The sequence below is a fragment of the Hakea prostrata genome, chromosome 11 (genome assembly GCF_041222555.1).
Source record: "Hakea prostrata isolate BN-2017 chromosome 11, UWA_Hpros_2, whole genome shotgun sequence".
In the NCBI taxonomy this organism is placed as follows: domain Eukaryota; kingdom Viridiplantae; phylum Streptophyta; class Magnoliopsida; order Proteales; family Proteaceae; genus Hakea; species Hakea prostrata.
The window spans coordinates 19,562,457-19,587,364 of NC_142610.1; the positions used below are offsets into that span (position 1 = coordinate 19,562,457).

Genomic DNA, 24,908 nt, shown 5'->3' on the forward strand with positions numbered 1-24,908 from the left:
ATAAATACCAAAAAAATGAAAGGAAACAGCGAGAGGGGCCCGGCCACGTGGGGAGCGGTCACACCTTGTGTCCAAGTTTGATCTCGGCGGCCTTAGCCGATGAAAAAATAATCATGTCCAAGATGTAATGAACCTAATCCTCATACTGATGAATTTTAGTTGAAATAAAAACTACAATCGTCATATTGATGAATTTTAGTTTTGAAATAAAAACTACATATTACAATTTTTAAAATTTTTAAATCAGAATTCCCCATTATCAGTTGCTGTATTTGCAATGAATCTGCAGTTCCAGACTATTACAAGTTACAACCAACAAGAAATCATTTAGCATAACCTTGTAGGAACCCAGATCATCCATTTAAGCTGTTTATTCAGAACAAAAATCATTCATATTAGTAAATTAGTGACCAAGTATAATGCATATCACAGAGGGTCTGGATCAGCATGAAGAAGAAAGCATCCTAAGCAGATATGTTAAGAACCTCTTGGTGTCCCCAAGATTCAGAAAACTCTGTTAATTGATCTCTTTGTGATGCTTTTGAAGTTGTATGCTCCATACCCAAATTCTTGACATAAATGGTCCACTTCTTAAAAATTAGCTTAAAAGTCGGTTCTCTACAGGAAAAAAACATGAAGTGACAAAGGGAGGATTTACCCAGAGATCTTTCCAGCTTAACCTCTGCAACCTTACCACCTACTAATCCAACAAAAGTTTCTGAGTTATGGTTCGACCAAAGAAAATGCTACTGACATACCAAAACAAGAGATTTGCATCATCTGCTACAATGACAAGTATTATTGGTGATCAATTGCATATACTTTTATAGCTCTCAGGTTCAGGAATCTCTAGATCAACACTCTATAATCACAACACAAATATTTTTCCTTTTCTGCGTGTACTGCACAAATGACTGAAAGTAGAAACAAGAAGAAACTAGACATGATTATGTTGGATAATGATTCACAAATGTTATCTTTCATATCCAATCAAGAATTGATGTCATCTATGTGGTAGAGGCACATCAATCAATCAAATTCATGCTGAATTCCCATAGCTTCTTAGCCAACTCCATGTCCTTAGCTTATGAAGTAGGTCTGGCTAGGTTACTGTCCACGAAGTACTCACCCCGACCCCCTTGACTTGCGGATGCAAAGCCACATAGCAAGTGGTTGCTGCACCCTGCAACCATATTGATTGAATTAACTAAGGAACAAATGAAAGTAGAAGTTCAAAAATATGGACCGAATGAAAATATTCACTCATTGTTGACCACAAGGAAACAAAATACAAAAAGTACCTGCTGAACATTTTTTAACAAAATATTGCCAATTGAAGTAACAATTCCTGCACAAAAAATACAAAGAGACTGAGAAATCACATAACAGATGTTTACTCCATGCAAACTTTCAATGGCCTCCTCTCGGTGCATTGACTTCCTGCAGAATAGGCTAATTGTGGATCCCTAGGGTATCCCTGTTATATTCCCTCCAAACCTCTTGGATGAAACAGGGTTTTTCTCTGTATATTTATATTCCCCCCACCCCCACCTTTCTTTTTCTCTTAACTCTCTTGGGGTAACCCAGGTTTTTCTCTTTGTTTATGAATTCTTATGCACCCAAGAATAAGAAAAGAGAAATTTCAAAAGATAACAGTTGCATATGACATAAAGCAAATCAAAGTACAGAATTCCTGTTATTTCATAAACAACAGAACAAGGAAACTTTTTCAGCATGTTAATATAGTTCTCAAGAATACAGGATCTACCCACATGTTTGGCAAAGAAAATATCTTGTACAATTTGCCAATATAATTATCCCCCGTAAGATGGCCTGTTGCACGTATGCATGATCCAAAAAAACCCAGTAGCTTTTTCATCTTTGGAAAAGATTAAAATAAACATAGATGCAAAATAGATCTGTGATTCACCATTTAAAAATCCTTTATTGCGCAGAATATTGGTCACAATAGCTCCAGGATGAAGTGAATTTGCAGTGATCTCAACCCCTTCTTCCTGTTAAATAAAGTAAAAATATATCACAACCAAATGCAAAAGATTTCATCATTAAACTACTAGTATGAAACAGTGGTGGTATTACATTAGCACAACTGATTAGTATGATGCAAATATGCAGTAATTAAGGAAGTTCCTTAAACAATAAACTACCAAACCCCCCCCCCCCCCCAAAAAAAAAAATGGAAATTCCCCAAACAGTTGGACTCTACATGGCTACATTCTCAAAATAATGCAATAGAAAAGCAATTCTAAATGTAATGAGAACATTCAATAATCAATAGCAACTCTTGTGAACATGATAGGTGATTTGTTGGATTTGTCGTACTTAAATTCCATACCTCACCTTTGAAAATTTTATTTGCTACAGGGCAAAACGCAATTTTAATGAAGGGATTGCCAAAAAAACAATTCTATAGGTGTGCTTAAAAGTTAAAGCATGTAGCTGCCTTCTGATTGTCCCTAGTATTATAGCCAAATGTTTAAGTTGGGGTTTATCCTCAAAATTATTTGACATTTCGACAGTGACTTTCCATTGGATCATTTTCAAGAGTTGTCATTGTCTCACGCACTTTTTGAGTTTTCATGTGAAATGAAATACATTGGCATACAACAGATCCACACCCACTGGCATGTATTAGCCATAGATACTAATTAGGAAAATATGCTAGTCTTCTTAATAGCTTTAGTAGTCGAAAAGAAGTCAGGAATTGATCCTCTTGTCATGAAATACCTGGCAATATATATGGATCCAGTACATTTTAGTAGCCTTCCCAGAATCTAAAATTGATCAATTGCTTGCTCCCCCCCCCCCCCAGCTCTCCCTCCCTTGTAATTTCCCTTTTGGCGTGGTTTCTTTATTATACTTATTTATTCAGCCAAAAAAAAAAAAAAAAACAATATGAGTGTTGAAAGCTTTCACTCAACTTTGGCACATATATGAGAAATTTCTCAGTCTTCCAAGGAGAAGGTTTGGGGTGGGTTCAGATGGAAAAGAGGGTGGATGCAAACTCAGGGCTTAGGGATGATACCTACAGGCTCAACCGATCCTATGCTCAGCCACCTTTAAACCAAGACATCTTATGATTCATCACTTACTTACCCTTATTATCGTACAAGACAAATAACTGATACCAGTGTCTAATAGACATAGACAGGTCTGGCCATATTTTGAGAAGATATGATTCAATTTTCAATCATGATGTGAAATAAGGAAAAGTTCCTACACAAACAAAGTATCAAAAAACCATCAACTCCAAACCCCTCCCCCCCCCCCCAAGGGATACAACAATATTGAGCCCATATCAGCAAAGGCTTCTCATAAAGTCTCATGATGTCATGATGAGCATGCCCTTTTGTTTCCAAAGATGCCCCTATACACTGTCACTAGGAGTGTTTAGAGGGGCATCTTTTGGAAGCAAAGGACAGGAAACAGTGTGGTAAGAGTTATTACACACCTATTATGGGGGAGCTCTGATCCAGAAACCCAAATACTCCCAGTTCATGTAATCAATCTTGTATGTCCAGAGAAAGGGTGTGTGGAACTACCTTAAATTTAATATTTCAGAAATAAATTTGATCCATGAACTAATTAGATACCTTCAGGCGCCTATTAAGTTCATTAGCATGCAATATGTTTGCAAGTTTTGATTGGCCATACGCCCTCCAGCTCCCATACCTGAAAATTAGCAAGTTCAAGAATAAATTAGAATATCTTCAGCAATTCCAATTCATAGACCAACCTGATGCAAATACCATCCTAGTATTTAAAAAGACTGACTAAGTGAAACCTCCATAGGTGTATTTAGAATGCAATACCTTCTTTAAATAGCACCTTGATGTACTCTCAAAAGTTCTACATGTTAACCACAAGGGTTTTAAAAATAAATAAATAAATGAAAGTGATACATCATTATGCGATTATCTGGGACATTTTTCAAGTACATTTGCAAAATAACAGTGTCATTATCTCGTAAATCTGGGAAAAATAATATTAAAAAAAAGTTGTGCAATCAGAAGGGGGTAAAAAGTAAAAATAACAAAAAAGTTGTGCAATCAAAAGGCTAAAAAGTTACAATAACATAGCCTTATCCTAACTAAATGGGATCGATCAGATGGATCTTTGCACTTGATACGGTTCTATCCAAAGTTGAGGGAAGAAAATACGCAAAAAATATGATGGGATCCGAACATGCTCTTTTGATTCTCCAAAGCATAGAATATTGTCACTGTGAAGATTGTTAGCAAAGTGATACCCAGATTTATCATTGATCCTATCAAAACGGATTCCTTCAGGATATGGCATCCCATGAGAATCTGATGCAACATTAACAATTCTTCCCTCTTTATCACTTTCACGTGCTGTACTTTTCAATGTCTCCAACAGAAGGTTTGTCAAAAGAAAATGCCCTGCAAAACAATGGGATGTTCTCATACTAGTTCAGCTCAGTCAAACAGCTGCAAGTTGCAAACAATTTGAAAGCCACAATATAAAGTTTATCTATATAAAGGACTCCATGTTAAATTCTTGGGATACCTGTCCAACATACCTATGTGGTTTGTCGCAAAATGTAGTTCTATGTTGTCTTGCGAAAGTGTGAAAGGAGTAACCATAACTCCTGCATTATTACTTAACCCAAGAAGGAAAAAACAAATCACTATCTCTGCTTACTAAGCCAGGAAGAGAAAAGTGGTCCATTAAAGAAGAAAATAATAAGTGCACATCACAGTAATCGACCACCCAAAAAGCACATACAACTAAGAGGAGAGATAGGAGTCACAAGCTAGCTCTTACATAAGAATGTTCAAAGGAAGACCTGATGACTTGAAATCTGAGGCAAATTTCCTCACTGATGCCATTGAACTGAGATCCAGTTCCATCACATCCAGTTTAGCAGTAGGTAACTCCTTCATGATTGCTCCTTTAACATTACTTCCGCCATCCACATTCCTCACCCCCATAACAACATGAACTCCATGCAATGCAAGAACACGTGCTGTCTCAGCCCCAATACCACTTGATGCTCCTGTAAGTACAACAGACTTGAGCATCTAACAGTAAAATAAAAATTAAGTATCAAATGCACCATCCAAGTCATTAAATGTCAATGGTACACATCAAAGTCATCTACTACTGTCAAACCCATCTCCAACTAACATTGTGCTCCCAATGGCATGGTTTTAATCACTGTAGCCTAAAAATTATTGTCCCCTGCTGACTATAATATTTAAGTCCATTAGGTTGCATAATGGCTATTAAATTTTCTAAGAATCTGCTGAAGTGGTATATACTCAAATATTTTTTAGGTTTTTTAATATTATGATATAATGCACCTTATCAGTTAACATCGTTGAATAAAAGTTGATTTGTGAAAGCATGTGAGCTGTCAACTCTCTCTCCTCTACACCTTGCTTCTCTCTGTTTCTTTTCTTTTCTTTTCTTTTCTTTTTTTTCACATTATTGTTCATATTTCAAAACAGCCAGTATTTACTCTCTTCTCCTCCCTCTTTCTTCCACTTCGAATTTATGCACCACATATATGTTCTCTTGGCCACAGGCTTAAAGCAGGCATTATGTAGTAATAGAACTCTTTAAACTGTTTCAGTTGAGGTGTCAAGTCAATATCAGAATCCGCTTGAACATAGTAATGTGTTTCACATTTTGATCTCTTTCTAAACTGACCTTCGGTTCTATAACTCACTGTGCTTCAGATATGCTTCTGAACCTATTATCTTGCAAAAATGCATCTGGTTCATTCCTTCTCCCTTCCCAGATTTATCAGTATCAATTACATGTTCTGTTAAATTATTTTTCCCTGTTAATGTTTGGTTATGATTACTTAGCTGAACTTGGTCATTATTAAACTATTTTATTAGCCATTGTGTACTACAGTCAACATCTCAGCATGCTTGCATCCAAGATCTGTTTACTTTGTACATCAGAAGATCCAGAACTACATAAAATTGGTAAGTGGGTGATTGCTACCATAGTGGGAAAACGTTCAGGTAACAGAGGCTCTTGTTATGTAAGTGCAAAATACATGAACAATTAGCAAATTATCTATATTATCTCATTAGCACAGGGTGCCATTTTCCTGGAAGAGAGAAATTTGCTACTATGTTCCCACTTTCTCTCGCATATATAGATGCCAGTGTAAGACATTAGGTTTTAGCATACCGGAACAAGTTTATTTAATTATCAGCCTGAACAGTTATTGGTTTATGTTATGTGTGATCTGAATTCTTGTACTTGGCATTGAAAATTGACCCACACCAACACATTTTGGTGGGTAACCCGAATGACCAATCTCTGAGATTTGGGATGGAAGCAAAGGGTTTACAGAACAACCCAGCCCCATGAGTTGTAATTGCGGGATTGGAATTTTCGCCTTAGGGTGTTGGGTGAGGTTTTGTAACACCGCTATGGCGATTGTTTGAGAAATCTCAATTGTAATCTTCCTTCCAGAATAGTGAAAGTTTTTCTTTACCCTTAGATATAGCGCATCACATTGGTGAGTGAACCAGATTAAATCTTTGTATTTCTTTGATTTAATTCTGTTTCTGTTCGCAATTTCTCAGTATTCATTCTAAAAGTTACATTTTTCTAACCAATGACAGTAAAAGGCAAGTTGTTTGGGTGGAATATATGATGAATGAGAGTGAAATCATGAATAACTGTTAGTAATTTCCATCAGACATGACATACATGAACCTTACTCTTCTTCACCCGTTTGCATACCGTTAACAAAGATTTTAACCTTTACTCACGACTCAGGTTATACAAAAGAAAAATTAGGCAAAATTTACATATCAATCCTTCCAGTAGCAGAATGGCAAAACAAACTACTTGCTGCTCCCCAGAACTGAAAGGAACAGAAAATCTAACATATATAACAGAAGGCCTTTCTAAAATTTATGAACGATCAGCCGCCATGAAATGCAAAATTCAGCCATAATTGTAATGACTATCCACCAAATCAAAGCAACTAACATATACGGAAAGAAACAAAACAGAATCAATATCACCTCCAACTGAAAAGGTAAACATACGAAAAACAGTCTTGCATTCCATCAAACAAGAGGCAGGTGTTCTCAGCATGCTAAGCACAATACTAACTTTAATTATCTAACTGAAAATCGTCTTCAAACCCATCTGAAACAGTAATAATCATTTTCTAGACAAAGTAAAAAACTGGGTGAAACGATATTTTCTCTAGAAAAATTGCTCAGAATAATTGAATTGAAAGATTAAGAAAGCAAGAAACAGAACAAGAGCTCTATACTCGGGGAAAAAATCATCGGGTGAATATCTCAAAAACAAAAAATACCAGTAACAATGGCAGTGAGACCAGTTCCATCTATTCCCTGGGTGACTTGCTCTGCTGTTGAGCTAGGTGAGAACCCAGAAGGCCCTTTTCTGCCAAGCCACATCGTTTCTTCTCCGGAAAAGCGTAATTTGGAGTATCAGAGAAGGCAATAGTTCCGACCTTCCTGAACTCTCCACCGGTTGCTACATTGCCATTTCTTACTCTTTATGTCAAGCAATAACAGTTCACACCGTGTTCCATCCTTCCCCAACCCAAAAAATAAAAATAAAATAAAAATCAGACCCTAAAGATTTGCTGGGGACCCCAAATCCTTCTCTTCAAGGTGTCGCCTTTATCTCTCACTTCGGTGGTGCACTGTTCTGATTTATCAAAGGTATGAACTGACCCTGCTCCTGCAAAACGCAGAAACCTCAACTTAATGATAGTTACCCCTGTTAATCATGCCAATATATATATTCTTCTCCAAATGGTAATCATTTTATATTGGGAGAGTCAAACCCATAACTTTTTTTTTCTTTTTTTTGTAAACCCATAACCTCCTCGAGGTCATTCCCAACAACCGAGTAATCTTTGATTTTATCTTAAAAAAAAAAAAAAAACTGAATAATCCTCTGATAGTGAACCATGCCAAAAAATTAAACCGAATCCACATAATACACTTCTCGATATATCACATAATACACTTCTCGATATATCGAACCTAACTCGGTTTAATTACCCAAACAAAATCTCACTGAAAGAAAGGAAAAACCTTTGGGTTTTATTGAGAATTTGAGCAGATGCAAGTTGGCCCAGAAGTTTGATGTTCGTTTTCTCCTCTTAAGAAGGTTTCAAAGATTGTCTTGACAATTCGCGAAGGTTTCAAAGATTGTCTTGACAATTCGCATTTTCTACAGCCCCTTAGTAACCTTCATTGTACGAATCTTCTTTGGGATAATGTTTAATCAAAGGGATTATATAACAGCTTTTAGTGTATAATTAATACTATTTATTTTTTTGAGTTCCCACATTTTTCTAATATGATCTTCTTTCTCAATCCTTGTGTATGATTTTCTTTCTTAATCCTTATACATGAAGAGATAAGTATTTCACTAATTTTTCAGAAAAGTTCCAAACATTAACATGACATTATATTTCTAGCATTTTCTTTGCTGTGTAGCAATCTCCATGTTATTGGGCCCTTGGGTCTTATCTATGGAAGGTGATTAATGGAAGAAAAAAAAAATCTTATGGCTTTACAACATTTGAGATATTTGTAAGTCCTTAACACATTAAGGTTAATCTTTTAACCTAAAAGAAATACTTGATGAACACTATGAAAAAGAAGGGCATGCACCATGGAATTAGGATTCTTTACTACTAAATCTATCCCCCCCCCCCGCGGGTCCTCATTTATTTAAGGAGAATGTTTGGAGGTGGAGCCCCTCTTCTAAATATGTGGTGGAAGAGATGTCAAGGGAGATACATGCCTTTGATTTTAATAATGTCTTCAATTAAATTTTCCTTTCAGACTTAATCTCTAGTCATAATGTGTTGAAGACTCACAGATCTCTCAAATATTATAGAACCAAAAGTTTTATTTTTCTTAGTTCACATTGGCACCTAAAGGTAACCCAATTTTCTATTTTTATTACCTGCAACTTGATTCAAACAGCTTCCCTTGTGCCACCAAAGAACATAATAAAAATAAAAAGGGGTTAAATAAATGAAGAATTTCATCTTATGTGCCACCAAAGAACAATAATGAACTCATGGAACAGAAGTCCTATGTTAAAGACCTCCAGGTGCTCAGGGATCCAGAATGTCCCTGAAGCCTACAACCTTTGCTGAATTGATCTCTTTGCCATGTTTTCTGAGTTGTAAGCTCCATGCTAGGAGTATGGCCATAAACAGTTCAATTACAGTTAGATTAGCTAAATAGTTGGCTTTCATCTGCAAAAAAACAGGCGGAAAGAAAGAGGGGGATTTAGCCAGAAACCCATCCAGTTCAACCACTGAAACCTGTTGGATTGACAAAATGTTTTATGGACTACAATTCACACTGCATTGATGTAACAATATAAAGATCTACATCACCTGCTTATCATAACAACTATTATTAGTGATCCATTACATGTGCATTCATATCTTTAGGTTCAGGAATCTATAGTATAATCCAGTACAAATAAACAATATTTTTTGTACATAAATAACAAAATATTATCTTCCAAACCCAACTAGAAGCAGAGCAATGTCTATGAGATAAAAGGTACATCAACCGATCAAACTCATGCTGAATTCCCAAAGTTTCTTCGCCAAATCCATGTCCTTAGCCTGTGCAGTGGGATTGGCTATGTTACTGTCTGAAAAGTACTCACCGCCTACCCCCTTTACTTGTGGATGCAAAGCCACATAGCAAGTAGTTGCCGCGCCCTGCAACCGATATCCATTGAATTAATTTAGCAAATCAGATGAGGAAGAAGCCCATAATAACAACAACTAACAAAGTTTAGGGTAGGTATATTTAGGCCAAGGGAACATATTTACTGTAGGCAAAACCAAAACCAAAACCAAAACTGAAACTTACTTGTGGAATAGTTTTTGTGAACAATTTGCCAATTGAAACAAAAAGTCCTGCATGAAGAAAACAAAAGATCATGAAATTATAAAACAGGCTTCTAACCATGCAATTTGGAGAAATAAATAAATAGATATGTGACAGGAAATATCCACATTGGATCATAACTTTGAGTTTTATATGGCTTGATACGGACAAGTAACTCAAATTAAGAATACAATTCCACATGCTTCATCAACCAGGAAATATTCCAGTATGATTATATTTTTCTAAAATGGAGGATGAAACCACCAACATAATAAACAGAAAAAGATAATATTACAAATCATTCCATGTATGATAATATATAGCCACGTGAATGAATTCAAGCAGGCCTAGTAGCTTTTTCCTTCTTAGAAGTTGGGATAGATAAAAATAAACATGGATGTAAAGTAGACTAATCATTACCATTTACGAGGCTATGATGGCGTAGAAGATTTGTTGCAATAACTCCTGGATGAAGCGAATTTGCAGTTATGTCAACCTCCTCTTCCTGTTCAAATGAAGTAAAGAAGCCAGGAAAACCAGATCATGAAAAATGGAAAATGGAGATAATATGTTAAAAGACCAGATAAGCAGGTGCAAAACATAGCAACCAATGGAAGTTCCCAAGAACTAGCATCAAGGAAATAAAAAGTAGTTCCCAACAACAGTTTGATTACCTACACCTTCAAGATAAACAGAAGATTAATTCTACATGCAATGAGAACATCCAAAAGCCATAACAGATATAGCAGAATTACTTCTTGTACAGAATGGAGGACTAATTGGACTTGTCATGCTTTGAATTTTACAACTCAGATTTAATTGCTTGGTCAACCCATGACTTGGATTTTCCCCTTTGTATATATAACAATCAAACAATTATTCAACTTGTTAAAAATTGCCACTGGGAAGAAAATATCTATTATGAAACATAACAGGGGAGAACATGGCTATACTTCTTTACAGAATATTAAGTACCAAGCTGCCATATGGAAGATCCCCATTCACTTATGTATTAGATACAAACACACATTAGAATCATGTCTAGTCCCGTTGATCTTTCTTTAATGACTCATCTAAAATTGCATGTTGTTTTCCTTGTCAAGAGATATGGCAACATATAAGGACCCAGTAAATTCTAATAGGTGCATAGCCCCAAAACCAAGAATCAAACAAACAAAAGCCAGTGTCAGCAATACAAAACTACTTCGCCACATATTTGAGCAAGCTTTCTCTGTTTGAGGGACAGGCTTAGGGTTCTTTCTTTGTTTCTCTTCTTTCTTTCTTTCTTTCTTTTTTTTTTTTTTTTTTTTTTTGGGGGGGGGGGGGGTGGGGGGGTCTTCAGGGGGCAGAGGGATAAGAAGGCTCTGCAAGCTATGGTGAAAGCTCTTTAGTCATTACTCATAGGGGCAGAGAAACAAAAGTGAGATTAGTGTCTAAGATACAAAATTCTTAATTTTGACACGTGTTGAGAAAAAAATATATTGATCATAATCAAATCCTTAAACAAGGAAAAGTTTATAAAAATGTTGTTGGGAAAACACTTTAAACTTGAAGGTGGAAGCTCAGCAGGTAAAGTTTTGGGCTTTGCAGCCAAGATCTCTGCCTGAGTCCTACATTCACTTTCCCCTCTCTTATTAATACCCCTCCACCTACCTTCTCTTCAAAAAAGGTATTCCAAGTAAATGTAAACAAATTTCCAAGTCTAAAAAGAGAGAGGATGGAGAAACATTTTACATTTCTTATTTCAGAAATAATTTTGATCCATGAATTAATCAGATACCTTTAGCTGCCTATTAAGTTCCTTAGCATGCAATACATTTGCAAGCTTTGATTGGCCATAGGCAGTCCAGCTTCCATATCTGAGAAATCAGAAAGTACAAGGATAAATTAAAATGACTTCAACAGTTCTAATTCATAGGCCAACATTAAGGAAACACTTCACATTATTTAAAAGATAATATGACAAAAGTACAGGAATAAATAAATGTTTGGATCCTAATATGCTCATTTGATTCTCCAACAGATAGAATATAGCCAACGAAGTAATACCCTGACTTATCATTGATTTTATCAAAACGAATCCCTTCAGGATATGGCCTCCGGTGAGCCTCTGACGAAACACAAACAATTCTTCCTTCTTTTCTACTTTCATCTGCTGTACTCTTCATTTTCTCCAACAAAAGATGTGTCAAAAGAAAATGCCCTGCAAAACCATGAGATCTCTTGATATTAGTTCCTACTATCAATGGGCTACAAACTGCAATCAGAAGCTACAATGTGATCCCATGTAAACAAAGAACTACTGTTAAAGCTTGGAATATCCATACAACATACCAACATGATTCGTTGCAAATTGCATTTCTATGTTGTCTTTTGAAAGCATGTAAGGACAAGCCATAACACCTGCATTATTACTTTATACACAAAAAAGAAAAAGAAGTATATTACCATCCTCATCTTGATAAGCCAGAAGAAAGAAAGAAGAAAAAAGAAAAAGAAACAGGAGGTCCATGAACAGAGAGATAAGAGATGCAGATTTTACTATCCAAAAAGCACAGATATCTAAAAGGAGAGACAGGAGTCACAAGTTAGATGCAATCTCTCCTACTCCATATCTTACATAAGAATGTTCAGAGGAAGACCCGATGAATGATACTCTGATGCAAATTTCCTCACAGATGCCATTGAACTGAGATCTAATTCCATCACATCCAATTTAGCATTAGGCACTTCCTTCACGATTGCTTCTTTAACTTTACTTCCAGCAGCCACATTCCTCACTCCCATAACAACATGAACTCCACGCAATGCAAGAACACGTGCAGTTTCAGTCCCAATTCCACTTGATGCTCCTGTAAGTGCAATAAACATAAAAATCTTGAGTAAAAAGAATAGGTACCAAATGCACCTAACAGTTTGAAATGCCAATGGCAAAACTTAAACCCGGGATGCCTTACATAAACAATTTATTTTTCTTTTCTTTCTGTTTCAAATAAAAAATTGAACAAGAAAGTGAACACTCTTAGTTAAATAATCTCCAGCCATTGTTAAGCTACCAGTGGCATGTTTTATACTTTGTTGTGTAAAAACTATAGTCCCTCACATTTGAGCACCTCAAAAACTATAAACCCCAAGTTGATCATTGGTTGCTCCTACCCCCACCCCCTTTCCCCATCCCATGGTGTATATATTCTTCTACCTTTCTTCCCTGCTGGGGTTTTGGTAATGACATCTTGTTCATCCAAAGAGAAAATTATAGTCCCTGACTGACTTTTGGATTAGTGAGTGATAGATTATAAATTTTCTTTGTTTGCTGGAAATCATATGTAACCATTATGTAGCTACAAACTTACAAGTCTATGTACCTAAATGAGTTGTCATACCAATAGTAGCCAAAACTAAGCACATATCTAGCAGTAGGATCTGACTCCTAGACATACTCTTAACTGCACTGCCACGAATGTACCATAAATTAGTTTGGCAGGTGACCCTAGGTAAACAGGTATGACAAAAATAAAGAAGAAATAGTGATGCATAAGGTCTACAAAAGAGTAGCTAACAAAGACCTCAGGAAGTGCTCTTATTCCATAGAATTTGAAAACCCCCCAAGTTGGGTCATCAAAGCAGTCAAAATAATATCTGCTCCCTATTGCAGTCTAGTCTAAATAATCTAAAAGTACAAGATTCTCCAAAAAGAGGAGTTCAACTCACATAGCAATTGTTAACTCCAAAAGGTAGCTCAGTTGGCAAGGTCAACACCTCACAACTAATAATTCATGACTCATGAATTCACTCTTCTTGGGGCCAGCTATTCAGAATAAAAAGGAAATATGCTCTGGAAAGGCATGAATGTATTGTAAGATGATCCCAGAGAAGCAACATCTTGGTCGAAGTAACATAATTGAAATCACTGCTACCTCTAAGGGTAGGTTCACTCTCCCCCAAAATAGTCACGTGTACCGAATAACAATTAAACGAATTGGAAAGAAATTATTCCCTGAACCATACCTAAACACTAAACTACTATGCTCAAATATAAGAAACCTACATGAAGTCAGCATTTCTACTCTTTACTAGTAGTCCTAATTTTATTTGCAACTCCCATGTTTGACTAATCCCCTTCATAAACAAACAAAATACTAATTCAGAATAGATCAAAAATAGATTTTTGAGTGGTAAAAGAACATATACCAATAGGGTCGTTGTTGGGTAAGGAATCTCAAACCTGTGCCACTTAAGGTTCAAGATGATGCAGGGGAAACCTATGGAAATACAATCAGAAGTATATTCCAAATATCATCAAATAACGAGGCAGCAAACAGTGAACTCGAAGATGTCCAAGAAGGTAGAAAAAGTCCATTTAAATATTTTTTTTGTTTTTTATAAAAAAAAAAAAAAAATATATTTTTTTTTTCTGTTTCAGCATAGAGGTTCCATTACTTCTAGGAAGAGGGGTATGAAACTGTAAGTTCCTCTGTTTACTCTACTCAGAAAAAAAGATGCCAGTATAAGACACTCTTGCTGGTTTTATTTGTCCATGACCCTTACCTAACTGTACCGGAAAGGCTAATCCATGCAGATGTTCATATAATTTTTACTTTCATCTTTTAACTAAAGGTTTGTGAGATAAATGATGAGGTGAGAGTTGAATCATGCAAAACCAGCCATTATAATTGGTTGTATGAATCATATCAATCCTTATTCATTGTTTCACATACTTGCTGGGTAAGAGGTTAACTATGCAGAAAGAAAATTTTCTAGCAATTAAATCACACTACATCATGTATTTTCTACAAATTATTCAATCTCTGATCAGAACTCAGGATTTGGAAAATAAAAATTATGCAGAATCTATACACAACTTTCAACAGTTTCCCATAATACCCAACCAGGATAAAAATCAATCAAAACCACTTCAATTTCAAGGAAACTAAAGAAAGAAAAAAAACCCCAGAATCCTGCCTTCTTTGTTCCATCACACAAGAAGCAGTTACTTTCCGCATGCAAAGCACAATTGGGGGATGACTAAATTTTCAGAGAGAAAAAAACAAAGAAAATGATGAACTCTACTGAACTAAAGGCAGAATAAAAATAGGAAATGAAAATTTACCAGTAACAACGGCAGTGAGACCAGTTCCATCTATTCCTTGGGTGACTTGTTCTGCTGTTGAACAAGCAGAGAACCCAGAAGGTCCTTTTCTGCCGAAGGGCCACATCGTTTACTAGTTGCAGAGGAAGTTACAGAGTGCCGAAGAAGATAACAATTCGTTGTCAAATTCAATGACTTCCATTATATAGTGAGCATCACCGTCATTTATCAGCGAAAAGTGACGCAGACCCGTGGATTTAGGAATCCCAGTTTTCTATTTTAAATTTCCATAAGTGGATTTCATAGTTATCAACGAGGGATGGTAAGATCCATGATTTGATATTCAACGTCAATGGATCATACTTCTTAACCACTACAAATGACATTTATAGTTTCAAGGGTCGAAGCTCGCAGCATGACAACTGTCGTGACGCACGCCCTCTCCCTCTCTCTCTGGGTATTCAGTTACGATCTTCTACCAAAAAAAAATAAAAAATTCAGTTACGATCTTTCTGAATCTTTATTTTATTTTTTTTGGGTGAACTTTCTGAATCTTTATTGGTCGGTTGGTTTTAAAATTTTAATTAAAGAATTTTAAAAAAAAAAGGTACGTTTAAAATTCCATCAAGCCGGGGGCGCACCTCATCACTACTGCATCCACTCTTTTTCATTTATAAAATATATAAAAAAAATTCTATCGAATTGGAATTCGACCTTTATACAAACCGTTAAATGTAGACTTAGAAAGATGGTTGTCGCCAGGAGGGGCAGTGGTGGGTCCTAAGGAGCAAAAACTCTAAACGAAAAAAACTTGTATAGGGGTATTTTTGTCTTTACACATATGAATGTTTTTTCGTCTTTTCTAACCCTCACTTGATGGTCAAAAGGCTTGACCGTCAAGTAAGGTGCAAGTTTGGCCCTAATAGACCTGACTTCCCTAAGCCAGCCCTGAGTTCGAATATGGCAAATTAGGGCCAAAATATTCGGGCCCTAATTAGGACCAAGGGCGAGCCTGTGATTACTCTTTGGCCTACTAAGCCTGTTTCGACCCATTCCTAACTTTTTTTCCATAACCCTAATTTTGTCCATGATGCTTGATCTCAATGAGATATGATCATGGACAAGGATATGGCCAATCAGGGCAAGGGATAAGGCCAATTAAGGCAGGAATGGGCATGTCCTGGTCGTGTAGGGCTTTGGGTCAAGGACAATAATCTTTGGCCTTGAATTAAGATCAGGGCGGGAATGATCTTAGATTAGAATATATAGGCTAAGCTTGGGATTGCAAAAGCTCGGGCCAACCCAACCTTGTTGCAGCCCTACCGTTAAGAGGGTGACTTGAAATATTTGATTATTCCATGGGGGCGCCATGATATTTTTTACATATAAGAACAGTCAAGAATTTAACCCCCACTTAAGCAAGCATTTTGAAAAAAAAAAATTAAAAAAAAATCTAGGATAATAAATTATTCATTTAATTGACTAAAATGCCCTTTATTTATTGTTATAATTGACACTCTTATCTAAGGAATACCGATAAGCCAAAACCTACTCGATGCAAAGGAATGTGGCAATTGACTCAGTGTTTGCAATTTAAGACGGGTAAGACATGTACCGTGAGAGGATTAAAGGAGTTTCATTCGAAGTTTTGGAGAGAATATGAATCCAGAGAGCGAAAAAGCTTCTACACCAAAAAAATATAAGGGGGGCGGGGTTATAGGGGTCGGGGTATTTTGGTCATAGAAGAAGATAGGAGTACTTTATAAAAGATGATAAGAATAACACCTTTTGGAACTAACGAAAATATTTAACTGATTGAGTTTGAGTTTCAATTTTTATTTTTTATTTTTTTAAGAACAAGGATGAAATGCATAAAAAATAAAACTAATTGGCAAAATATTGCTATGAGAAAAACGATATTACAAAACAAATGACAAGTTGCAATTTCCTTGTTATTGGTGGCTGATGTAACATAAATAGGTTTTACAAAATTAAGTAATTTTTCTTTTCAATTTGAAGATTTTGATTGTAGAAAATATTTCATCAACTTTCAAATTATCGATCCAAACTATAGTGTTACCATTAACATAGTAACATTTTCATTATTTTTTTGTCATCTCTAAACCATGCACAAGACTACGGCTATGGGCACAAGAGATGAGAAGAACCAGAAATATGGAAAAATGTGTGGAGAGACAGAAATTCGAACCGGTAAAGATTTCCTTAGACTTATTGCCTATAACTATGAAGTTGACATCATTGTGTTAAAAATATATCCATGAAAGCATGAAAAATGTAGTGAATCTTCAACATGGAAGATCTTATAATACAAGATGATTCCAGCAAGAGCTATTTGAAATTTCAAAATCCCTCCCTCGATCCAACTCAAACCCAGAAAACCTACCTTGAATTCTTTCTACCATTGAAGCAGAAATACCATAACAAAGTCCTAAACCACAATTCAGTCCAATTCTAGGGCCCCCTTGATTTGAAGTAGCACCATTAAAGATAAGCAAGGATTGTATACACTTGCATACATCCACTAATCCACAATTTAAAACCTTACATACAGAGAAATAATCAATTAATGTACAAAGAGCTCCCAAACAATTACACATCTCAACAACATCTCAGCTCAATCCTGGTCTGTTACATTTTTATCAATTAAAAGTCTCTACTAAACCAAATTTGAGCAACTCAAATGAAAGATCAATTCCATGTAGCATCCGGAATAGAAACCTCATGGAATCTCTCTGATCTGTATCTGGTTTCATGTCGATCGATAATTCTGGAAAGCAGCATAGACTGTGGACTAACAAATTGGAGAGCAGCACAGACAATTCTGGTAACATAGTTGAGTGCCCACTGCTGGTGTTAAGAACCCAAGAAGTGGGAAATTCAAAATGGTGGGTGTGAGAAGATGTCCAACCATGCACCAGAGACATGTTTAAAGGATTTTGGCTGCAAAAAAATCCATTTTTCAGTCTGCCAACCATTTTCTACCTAATTTAATAATGTGCTGAGAAGAATCAAACACTTAAAACAATATGCAGCATCAAACCAATAAGAAACAAAGAATTCCAAAACTAAATAAGCCTTGGAGAGAATAATAATCAGGCCCATTTATGATTATATACACCACAGATCGTCAGCCAAAATTGTTGTTTTGCCTTTCATCAGTTATCAGATCAGCCAGATTTTCCTTAGGCCAACACACTCTAAATTTGAAAACAACCATGGACAGGGTTTTATTTGGAATCACAATAGGCCCAAGAACAGAATGGGAAAAAGAACCTATCATGATTCCATCAATGACAATACAAGAATCAAACTCTATATGAAACCACAAAACCTTGATCCTTACCAAAAAGAAGCGTAAGAGAATTAATATTATGAATTTAATATAGTTCAAATTAGGTATCATGATTTATGAGACCGGACTGAATTCGATCTTGTTCGATACCATACCAATAATTGATATTCCAACCATTTTAACCCTTGTAAGGTGGATATTTACATACAACAGGAATGCAGAGTCAACAAGCATTAGAAAAAGACGCCAATGAACTGCTAATGAAGTTGAGATCATGATAGAAATATATTTAGCTCATAACATTATCCATATTGAAAGATCTAATCAATGACATATCTTTTACAAGAGAGCAGCTCAATCTCTAATCCATTGCAACTTGTGATGTTACATTTTTATCACTTACATATCTTCAAAAACCACAAGTGACTCAACTCAGAGATGAATCCAGTGTTGGATTCAAAAACAAAACACTATCAGCCTCCTGGATTTTTACTTCCCAAAACTCAATTCTGCCACAAGAAATCAATGTAATGCTATTGCTAACTGGGGCAGTAGAGATCACCGCTTGGTCTCTTCTCAGTAACAAATCAGCATGAAAACAAATTCCAGAACTTGGAGCCAATTTACAAAGTTCCTGCACAAGTAGGTAGGCAAGCATGATGGGATATAAAATTCACACATAGTAGCAGGGAGAGATAAAATTTTGAAATTAAATTAAATAAAAAAGATGATACTAATTAACTGGTTCATACACACAAATCAATCCAGTCCTCTTCAAAATGTTTCGAAATGAGAAGTAAGCACAGAGCCAAAGAACAGTTGTTTCTGAATCATTTCAAATTTTGTCATTGTTTATTCCATCGAATGATGAAAGATGGGAATGATAAAAGATGGCTGTCTCCCTCTAGGGCCTATACCATCAATTGACATGATAATTCTCTCAGTAGAGTAATGGATAGGAGAAAAGTAAGCCAGAATAAATCGGAGTTGCAACACAGGGAAGCTCACAACCCTCAAGCAACTGAAAAAAAAAACAATCAACTATTTCATTCTATTGAATGTAACTTCTAATTACATGATTACAAAGTATAGCTTGGAGGAACCAAAATATTCCAATTTTAACTCTAAAACTGCAGTAGAACTTGAGCACCTTCAACCTCACAAATAAAATCCAAGCTCTAAGACAAGTCCATTAACAACAATACAAGAAATTATAAAATAAATCTAACTACTACTGAACTTTAAACCAAACTGTACCTGGATCATCCCCATCTAGATGCCAATGGGATTGATTGTTCCAACGTAGTCTACTCGCATGAGTTCCTCCTGCATTCAAAATAAAATAAAACAAAACCTCGAAGTTGGCTTTCTTAGAATGGAAGAAATTTTTTTTCCAAAATGGGGTCTAATGTTTCCATATCAACAGCTTGAAGAAAAGCAAAAATACAAAATTTTGTGGGTTCATCCATGGCTACAAAAATTATTAGTGGTGCAGCCTGTTTTGGCATGGAATAAACCATACGAGTAACCCATGCAGAATGTACGTCTGGGGCATGCTTAAAGGATGTTGGGTGCGAAAATTTCCATTGCGACCAACGACGTTTTGCAGTATTCTAACCAAATCCTACCCAATTTATAAGAAACAAAGAATTCCATGAATACATAACCCCTGGAGTGAATAATATTATGTTCTTTCCAATAGCAGACACGCAATCAATTTTGAGATGAAAATGTCATTTTGCCTACCATCATCAATCAGATCAGCAAACTTCGTCACATCTGGACCCCCCTGAGGAATAGCAAAAGGGAGATTCACAACAGACATTTTGCACTTTTTGGCATCCGTACCCCCTAGGGTTCCTGATTTTAATCAGATAAGAACACAGAAAAATTGACAGTTCAATAATCTAATTCAGTTTTCGAATTTAAAATTTCAAAACCTGGTCCACTAACTCTGTTGCCCCATTATTGCCCTCATAGTGTTTCTATCATCAGCAATTCAGCACCCGTCATCTCCTTCTGGCACTTCCAACTTTATTTTCCAAATACACCCACTAAACCCAGTTCTCATATTGCAGCCCTGAAAATCCCAGAGCTTGAAACCTATTGGCCTCTAGAATTAAAAATGAAAAGAAAAATCGCACCAGAACAACTTCATATAGCATTCTCTTACTACTAAAGAATGAAAATTTGGAATGAATGGTCATACAATCCTACTACACACCTGCTCAATAGTTGGACGGGAGGCAAACAAAAACAATGAGAACCACACTGGCAAGGAGATGAGGTAGCCAGGGGAAGAGGAAGAGAACAATTGCAAAAAGATCGAAGGATCATGCTACATCCATGCTCGATATGAACTTGAGGGAAATAAGATATACATCTGAAATATACATCAAACTGCACTATGTTCATCTCTGTCTGGATACTCAAATGGGTATGTGTCAGTCCAAGCTAGCATACTTGCATCACTTCTACACCACTAACTGACATCGAATCCAGTATAAGAACACACAGAATAATCAAGGTAATTAAAAACCACGACGAACATATATCTACCCGAAGAATGGGTTTGATCAACTACGCTGATTCTCTGGTTTCTCAATGAAGGTGGGTGCCCCACAGGATCATTTGTATAATGACCATGTTTTCTCATGCTAATTAATGATGTATGTAGCAAAGGTAAAAATTTACCACCACCATAGGATCCACCGAAGTGCAGCTTTGCTACAAATTCCACATCTGTTAAGTTGACGATCCTAAAAAAGTAAGTCAACGGATTCTTACTAACCCACAGACTAAGTAGGATTTCTCCGTGGAATTATTTGATGCAAGAGATCTTGTATTTGGAATTGGTTTGTTTGACCATTTGCATAATGAATGAATGATAATTTATTGCTTCATGAGTTGTAGAATGCAATCTCAAAGTTAAAGAAAGAATATAGTTCTAAATTGGAAAAACATGGAATATATGAGAAAGAGAGAAACAAATCTCACTGTACCTGGTAAATCATTGATCCGAAATGTAAATGCGTACTCTATATCATCAATTGATTGAGATGGTGTCTACCCAAAAAGAAAAAGAAAAGGATTAACTGAGACTGAAATATCATATACATTTTTATGCTGACACAATTTAAAGACAACATTGAGCAAGGATCAAGCATGAAAATAGTCAATACCTCGTAGTAATGAAACAGGTTTGGTTGTTCTGTCAATTACCATGATGAGCCGATTCGCAGAATGGTTTGGCACCATAGCTATTCGGCTGTAGATAATACAGATCAGTAAGGGTTGTCAGGGAAATGCAGATGATATTAGCCAGGGTAGACAAAGACGTTCTTGAATCTCAAAATGACGTTTTATAGGTAGGCTAAAGGGATTCAAGCTCGTCTGTGGGAGTTACAGGGAAAATTGGGGGCAACACTTGGCAATTAACGACGCAACAGTCGTAAAAAACTAACCCTAAATTTGCAAAAGAAAGATAAAAACCACTCTCCGGTTACCAGCTGCTCGTCTGTAGGAGTATAGGGAAAATTGTGGGCTTACAACTGCTCGTCAGACTTGCTGCCTGATGGTGATGCAACAACTAGGCTCCTGACCAAGTCGACACCAAAAATCATACATGTACTCTACTGACACTGTCAGTAGAGTAACTGGACTTGGTTCAAGCCCTTCAAGGTGCCTGCTTGTTCCAACATTACTATCAATTGATCTTGAGATCCCTGGCAGTGGATGATCATTGGGCCACAAACGTGGATGACTTCTACTTTGAAAGGATGCTGCATTGCAAGAAGGATAAAGTTTAAGTATGTTGTAGTTTGTAACTTAGGTGCTTGTTGATTCTTTTCAAAAGAAAGCCGTCGGTATTTTCTCTTCAGTTCAAAATCAAGGCGCTTAAAGTTTACTAACCATCACCAGTAGAAGCTGAAGAACTAGGTTGTGCCCTCTTTGATCAAGGTACATTAGGAAGCATTGCAACAGCTTCAGCATTCCATGGAGATATTCTATTATGAGAGGCTGCTGATGTAGCCTGATCTTCCCACTGTACCTACATAAAGACCAAAGGAAAAAGATCAAAGAGTTACTTCTCAGCCCTAGGCAGACACTTTGACAACCTTGGTAGAAAGATATACAATAAGACATAGGGAAAGTAATAAATTGCCTCAGGTAAATACATAAGCAAACAAAGGCACTTATATGTTCCTAGGACGCTTTGACAACCTTGGTAGAAAGAGATACAATAAGACAGGGAAAGTAATAAATTGCCTCTGGTAAATACACAAGCAAATAAAGACACTTATATGTTTCCCTTGCAGAATTTAGAGTATCATATTTACTCCTACTGCAATTATATTACAACAACTCTTACTTTATGACAAATGAGATGATACTCAAAACAATTGCTAAATAGTCCCAAAAAGTTGGCAAGAAATGGAGGTGGTTATACATTACTACTTTCTATTTGTGCATACTTGAATTAAGAACTGCGGCAATACAATATAAATCATTATTATATATATATAAAAATTTAAAAAAACAAAAGATAATCATTCTAGTCGTGATTAATACCATACCCTTAATTAGGCCCAACTAGAGGTGGCAATTTATTGCCAATGCAAGCTCCTTACAAATAGCTACAGTAAACAGTTACCAACTTACCACCATTAAATAAAGATCATTGTATCCACTTACGTCATGGTTAACACTTCTCCACTTTTAATTCGCTCAATCATACGCACTCATAGTAACTTAAGCCAAATAGCCAATGGAGGAGGAGTAGGATGGTTAGGAACCTGCTTCTCAGTGGAGAGGTCATGGGTTCAACTCCTACCGGCGGCATATGTAATATCCCTATCCCCATATATAAAAAGCGCATTTGTACCAAAAAAGAAAACTTAAGCCAAATAGTTACAGATGAGGAGGTAATGCATTACAAAAGCAGAACAATAATATCTGATTCCTGAATTTTCACCTACGTATAGTAATGTTGGTTTCTCACCCGTATTTAGTAACGTATCCAGCAAAGGTAAAAATTTACAACCAACTACAGAATCCACCGAAATGCAGCATCTGCCACAATTTCAACAACTGTTCACTGCAAGAGATCTTTACCCACCAAAAGAGTAAGAACAACTTTACCCGAGAACTCTTACATGCAAGAGTCTTGTATTTGGTGTTGAATTGTTTGCCCGTTTGCACCATATATAAATTATAATTTTCTGCTTCATGAGTTGTAGAAAGTAATCTCAAAGAAAATAGTTCTAACTGAAAATACATAGAATACATGAAAAAGAGAGGAACAAACCTCATTCCCCCTGGTAAATCGTTGATCCGATTCGTAATCACATGTTCTAAATCATCCATTGACTGAGACGAAATCTACCCAAAGGGGAAAAGATTAACTCTGATGGAAATATCAATACATTTCTATGCATATGACAAAATTTAGACACAAGAGCAAGGATTGAGGATGAAAACAGTAATACCCTGGAGTCATAATGAAAGAGGTGAGATTGTTCACTCGAAAACTCTGCATCGTCGATGAGCCGATTAGCAGAATGGTTTGGCAACATAGCTATCAGGCTGTAGACAATGGAAGATCCGTAGGGGCTCTCAGAGGAGATGCAGATGGAGACCCATCTCATATCAAACCACCTTACATTACCTAGGTAGGTAGACGGCGACGTTCTTGCATCTCAAAATGACAATTTATAGGTAGCTTAAAGGGATTAGGGTTCGTCTCTGCCAGTTACAGAGATAATTGAGGAGTGACACTTGGCAACTGAACGATCCAACAGTAGTAAAATCAGGGTCATGAACCATTCTCTGTTCCTATGCTTATATCGATCAGTTCCAAAAACCACACCGTTCTTGAATTCAACTTATTTGATGTGGAATAGAGGCTCATGGAAGAATTGTGAGAATTAATGGATGGGAAGGTCATTGCTGACGTTGTTCCTCCCAGGATTTAAGGGCCTGTTTGGTTACATGAATCTAGAGATTTCAAATCTCTGTGAAATCTCTAGATTCATGAATCTGAGAATTATACCCGTTTGGTTGTAAAAGTCTCTAGATTCATGAAATCTAGAGATTCACATTTTTACACTAAAAACGTGAATCTGTAGATTTATGGGTAAGGGGTGAAATCCAGAGATTTCAAAAAAACTATACATTTGCACATTCACAAAAATCACGTCGATCAAATAGTTTTTTAGGATGAATCCACATATTTCATTCCACAACCAAACATCTAATTTTATAAATTATAATTCCATAGATTTGAAATCTATAGATTTGAAATCTCTAGATATTTGAAATCTCTAGACTCACGTAACCAAACAGGCCCTAAGGGCAGCTATACTGGTAGAGCCAGTAAAGCTTCGAGGATAAACCAAGGCTGTTGTTTTGCTCAGCTCCCTCAAGGGTTTTCCAGGGCGGCCATGGTCAGGGATCTGTATGTCATGTGGCGTCTTGCCTTAGCTTTTTCACCGCAAGGTTCAAACCACGACCTCTTCGGGTTGAGGTTCATCCGGCCAAGGTTACGCCCATCTCATTTGCATCCTCACAACATAATTAA

General features: G+C 36.3%; 3 protein-coding genes across 5 annotated transcripts; all 3 read right to left on the minus strand.

Moving 5' to 3' along the window:
- Positions 1-590: 590 nt before the first annotated feature.
- On the minus strand, positions 591-7,797 carry LOC149000668 (short-chain dehydrogenase TIC 32, chloroplastic-like). Its single transcript, XM_089140560.1, has 8 exons — positions 7,343-7,797; positions 4,810-5,041; positions 4,565-4,644; positions 4,271-4,424; positions 3,615-3,693; positions 1,931-2,015; positions 1,302-1,348; positions 591-1,183 (listed from the first exon to the last, which is right to left on the minus strand). The coding sequence occupies exons 1-8, from the start codon at positions 7,443-7,445 to the stop codon at positions 1,103-1,105; spliced, it is 861 nt and encodes a 286-aa protein (XP_088996686.1). The 5' UTR covers positions 7,446-7,797; the 3' UTR covers positions 591-1,102.
- Positions 7,798-9,321: 1,524 nt separating this feature from the next.
- On the minus strand, positions 9,322-15,413 carry LOC149000669 (short-chain dehydrogenase TIC 32, chloroplastic-like). Its single transcript, XM_089140558.1, has 8 exons — positions 15,037-15,413; positions 12,547-12,778; positions 12,261-12,340; positions 11,976-12,129; positions 11,707-11,785; positions 10,347-10,431; positions 9,909-9,955; positions 9,322-9,754 (listed from the first exon to the last, which is right to left on the minus strand). The coding sequence occupies exons 1-8, from the start codon at positions 15,140-15,142 to the stop codon at positions 9,596-9,598; spliced, it is 942 nt and encodes a 313-aa protein (XP_088996684.1). The 5' UTR covers positions 15,143-15,413; the 3' UTR covers positions 9,322-9,595.
- A 3,176-nt stretch (positions 15,414-18,589) lies between these two features.
- Positions 18,590-24,292, minus strand: LOC149000670 (uncharacterized). 3 transcript variants are annotated; one of them, XM_089140564.1, is made up of 7 exons: positions 23,818-24,292; positions 23,637-23,710; positions 22,241-22,379; positions 21,878-22,110; positions 21,511-21,596; positions 19,586-21,394; positions 18,590-18,962 (listed from the first exon to the last, which is right to left on the minus strand). In XM_089140564.1, exons 1-4 carry the CDS (start codon positions 23,974-23,976, stop codon positions 21,973-21,975), a joined length of 510 nt encoding a protein of 169 aa, XP_088996690.1. In that variant the 5' UTR covers positions 23,977-24,292; the 3' UTR covers positions 18,590-18,962; positions 19,586-21,394; positions 21,511-21,596; positions 21,878-21,972. The 3 variants fall into 3 exon arrangements, with proteins under 3 accessions (XP_088996690.1, XP_088996689.1, XP_088996688.1); XM_089140563.1 differs by having other exon boundaries at positions 19,586-19,654; positions 21,331-21,394; positions 21,511-22,110; XM_089140562.1 differs by having other exon boundaries at positions 21,511-22,110.
- Between the last annotated feature and the right edge of the window lie 616 nt (positions 24,293-24,908).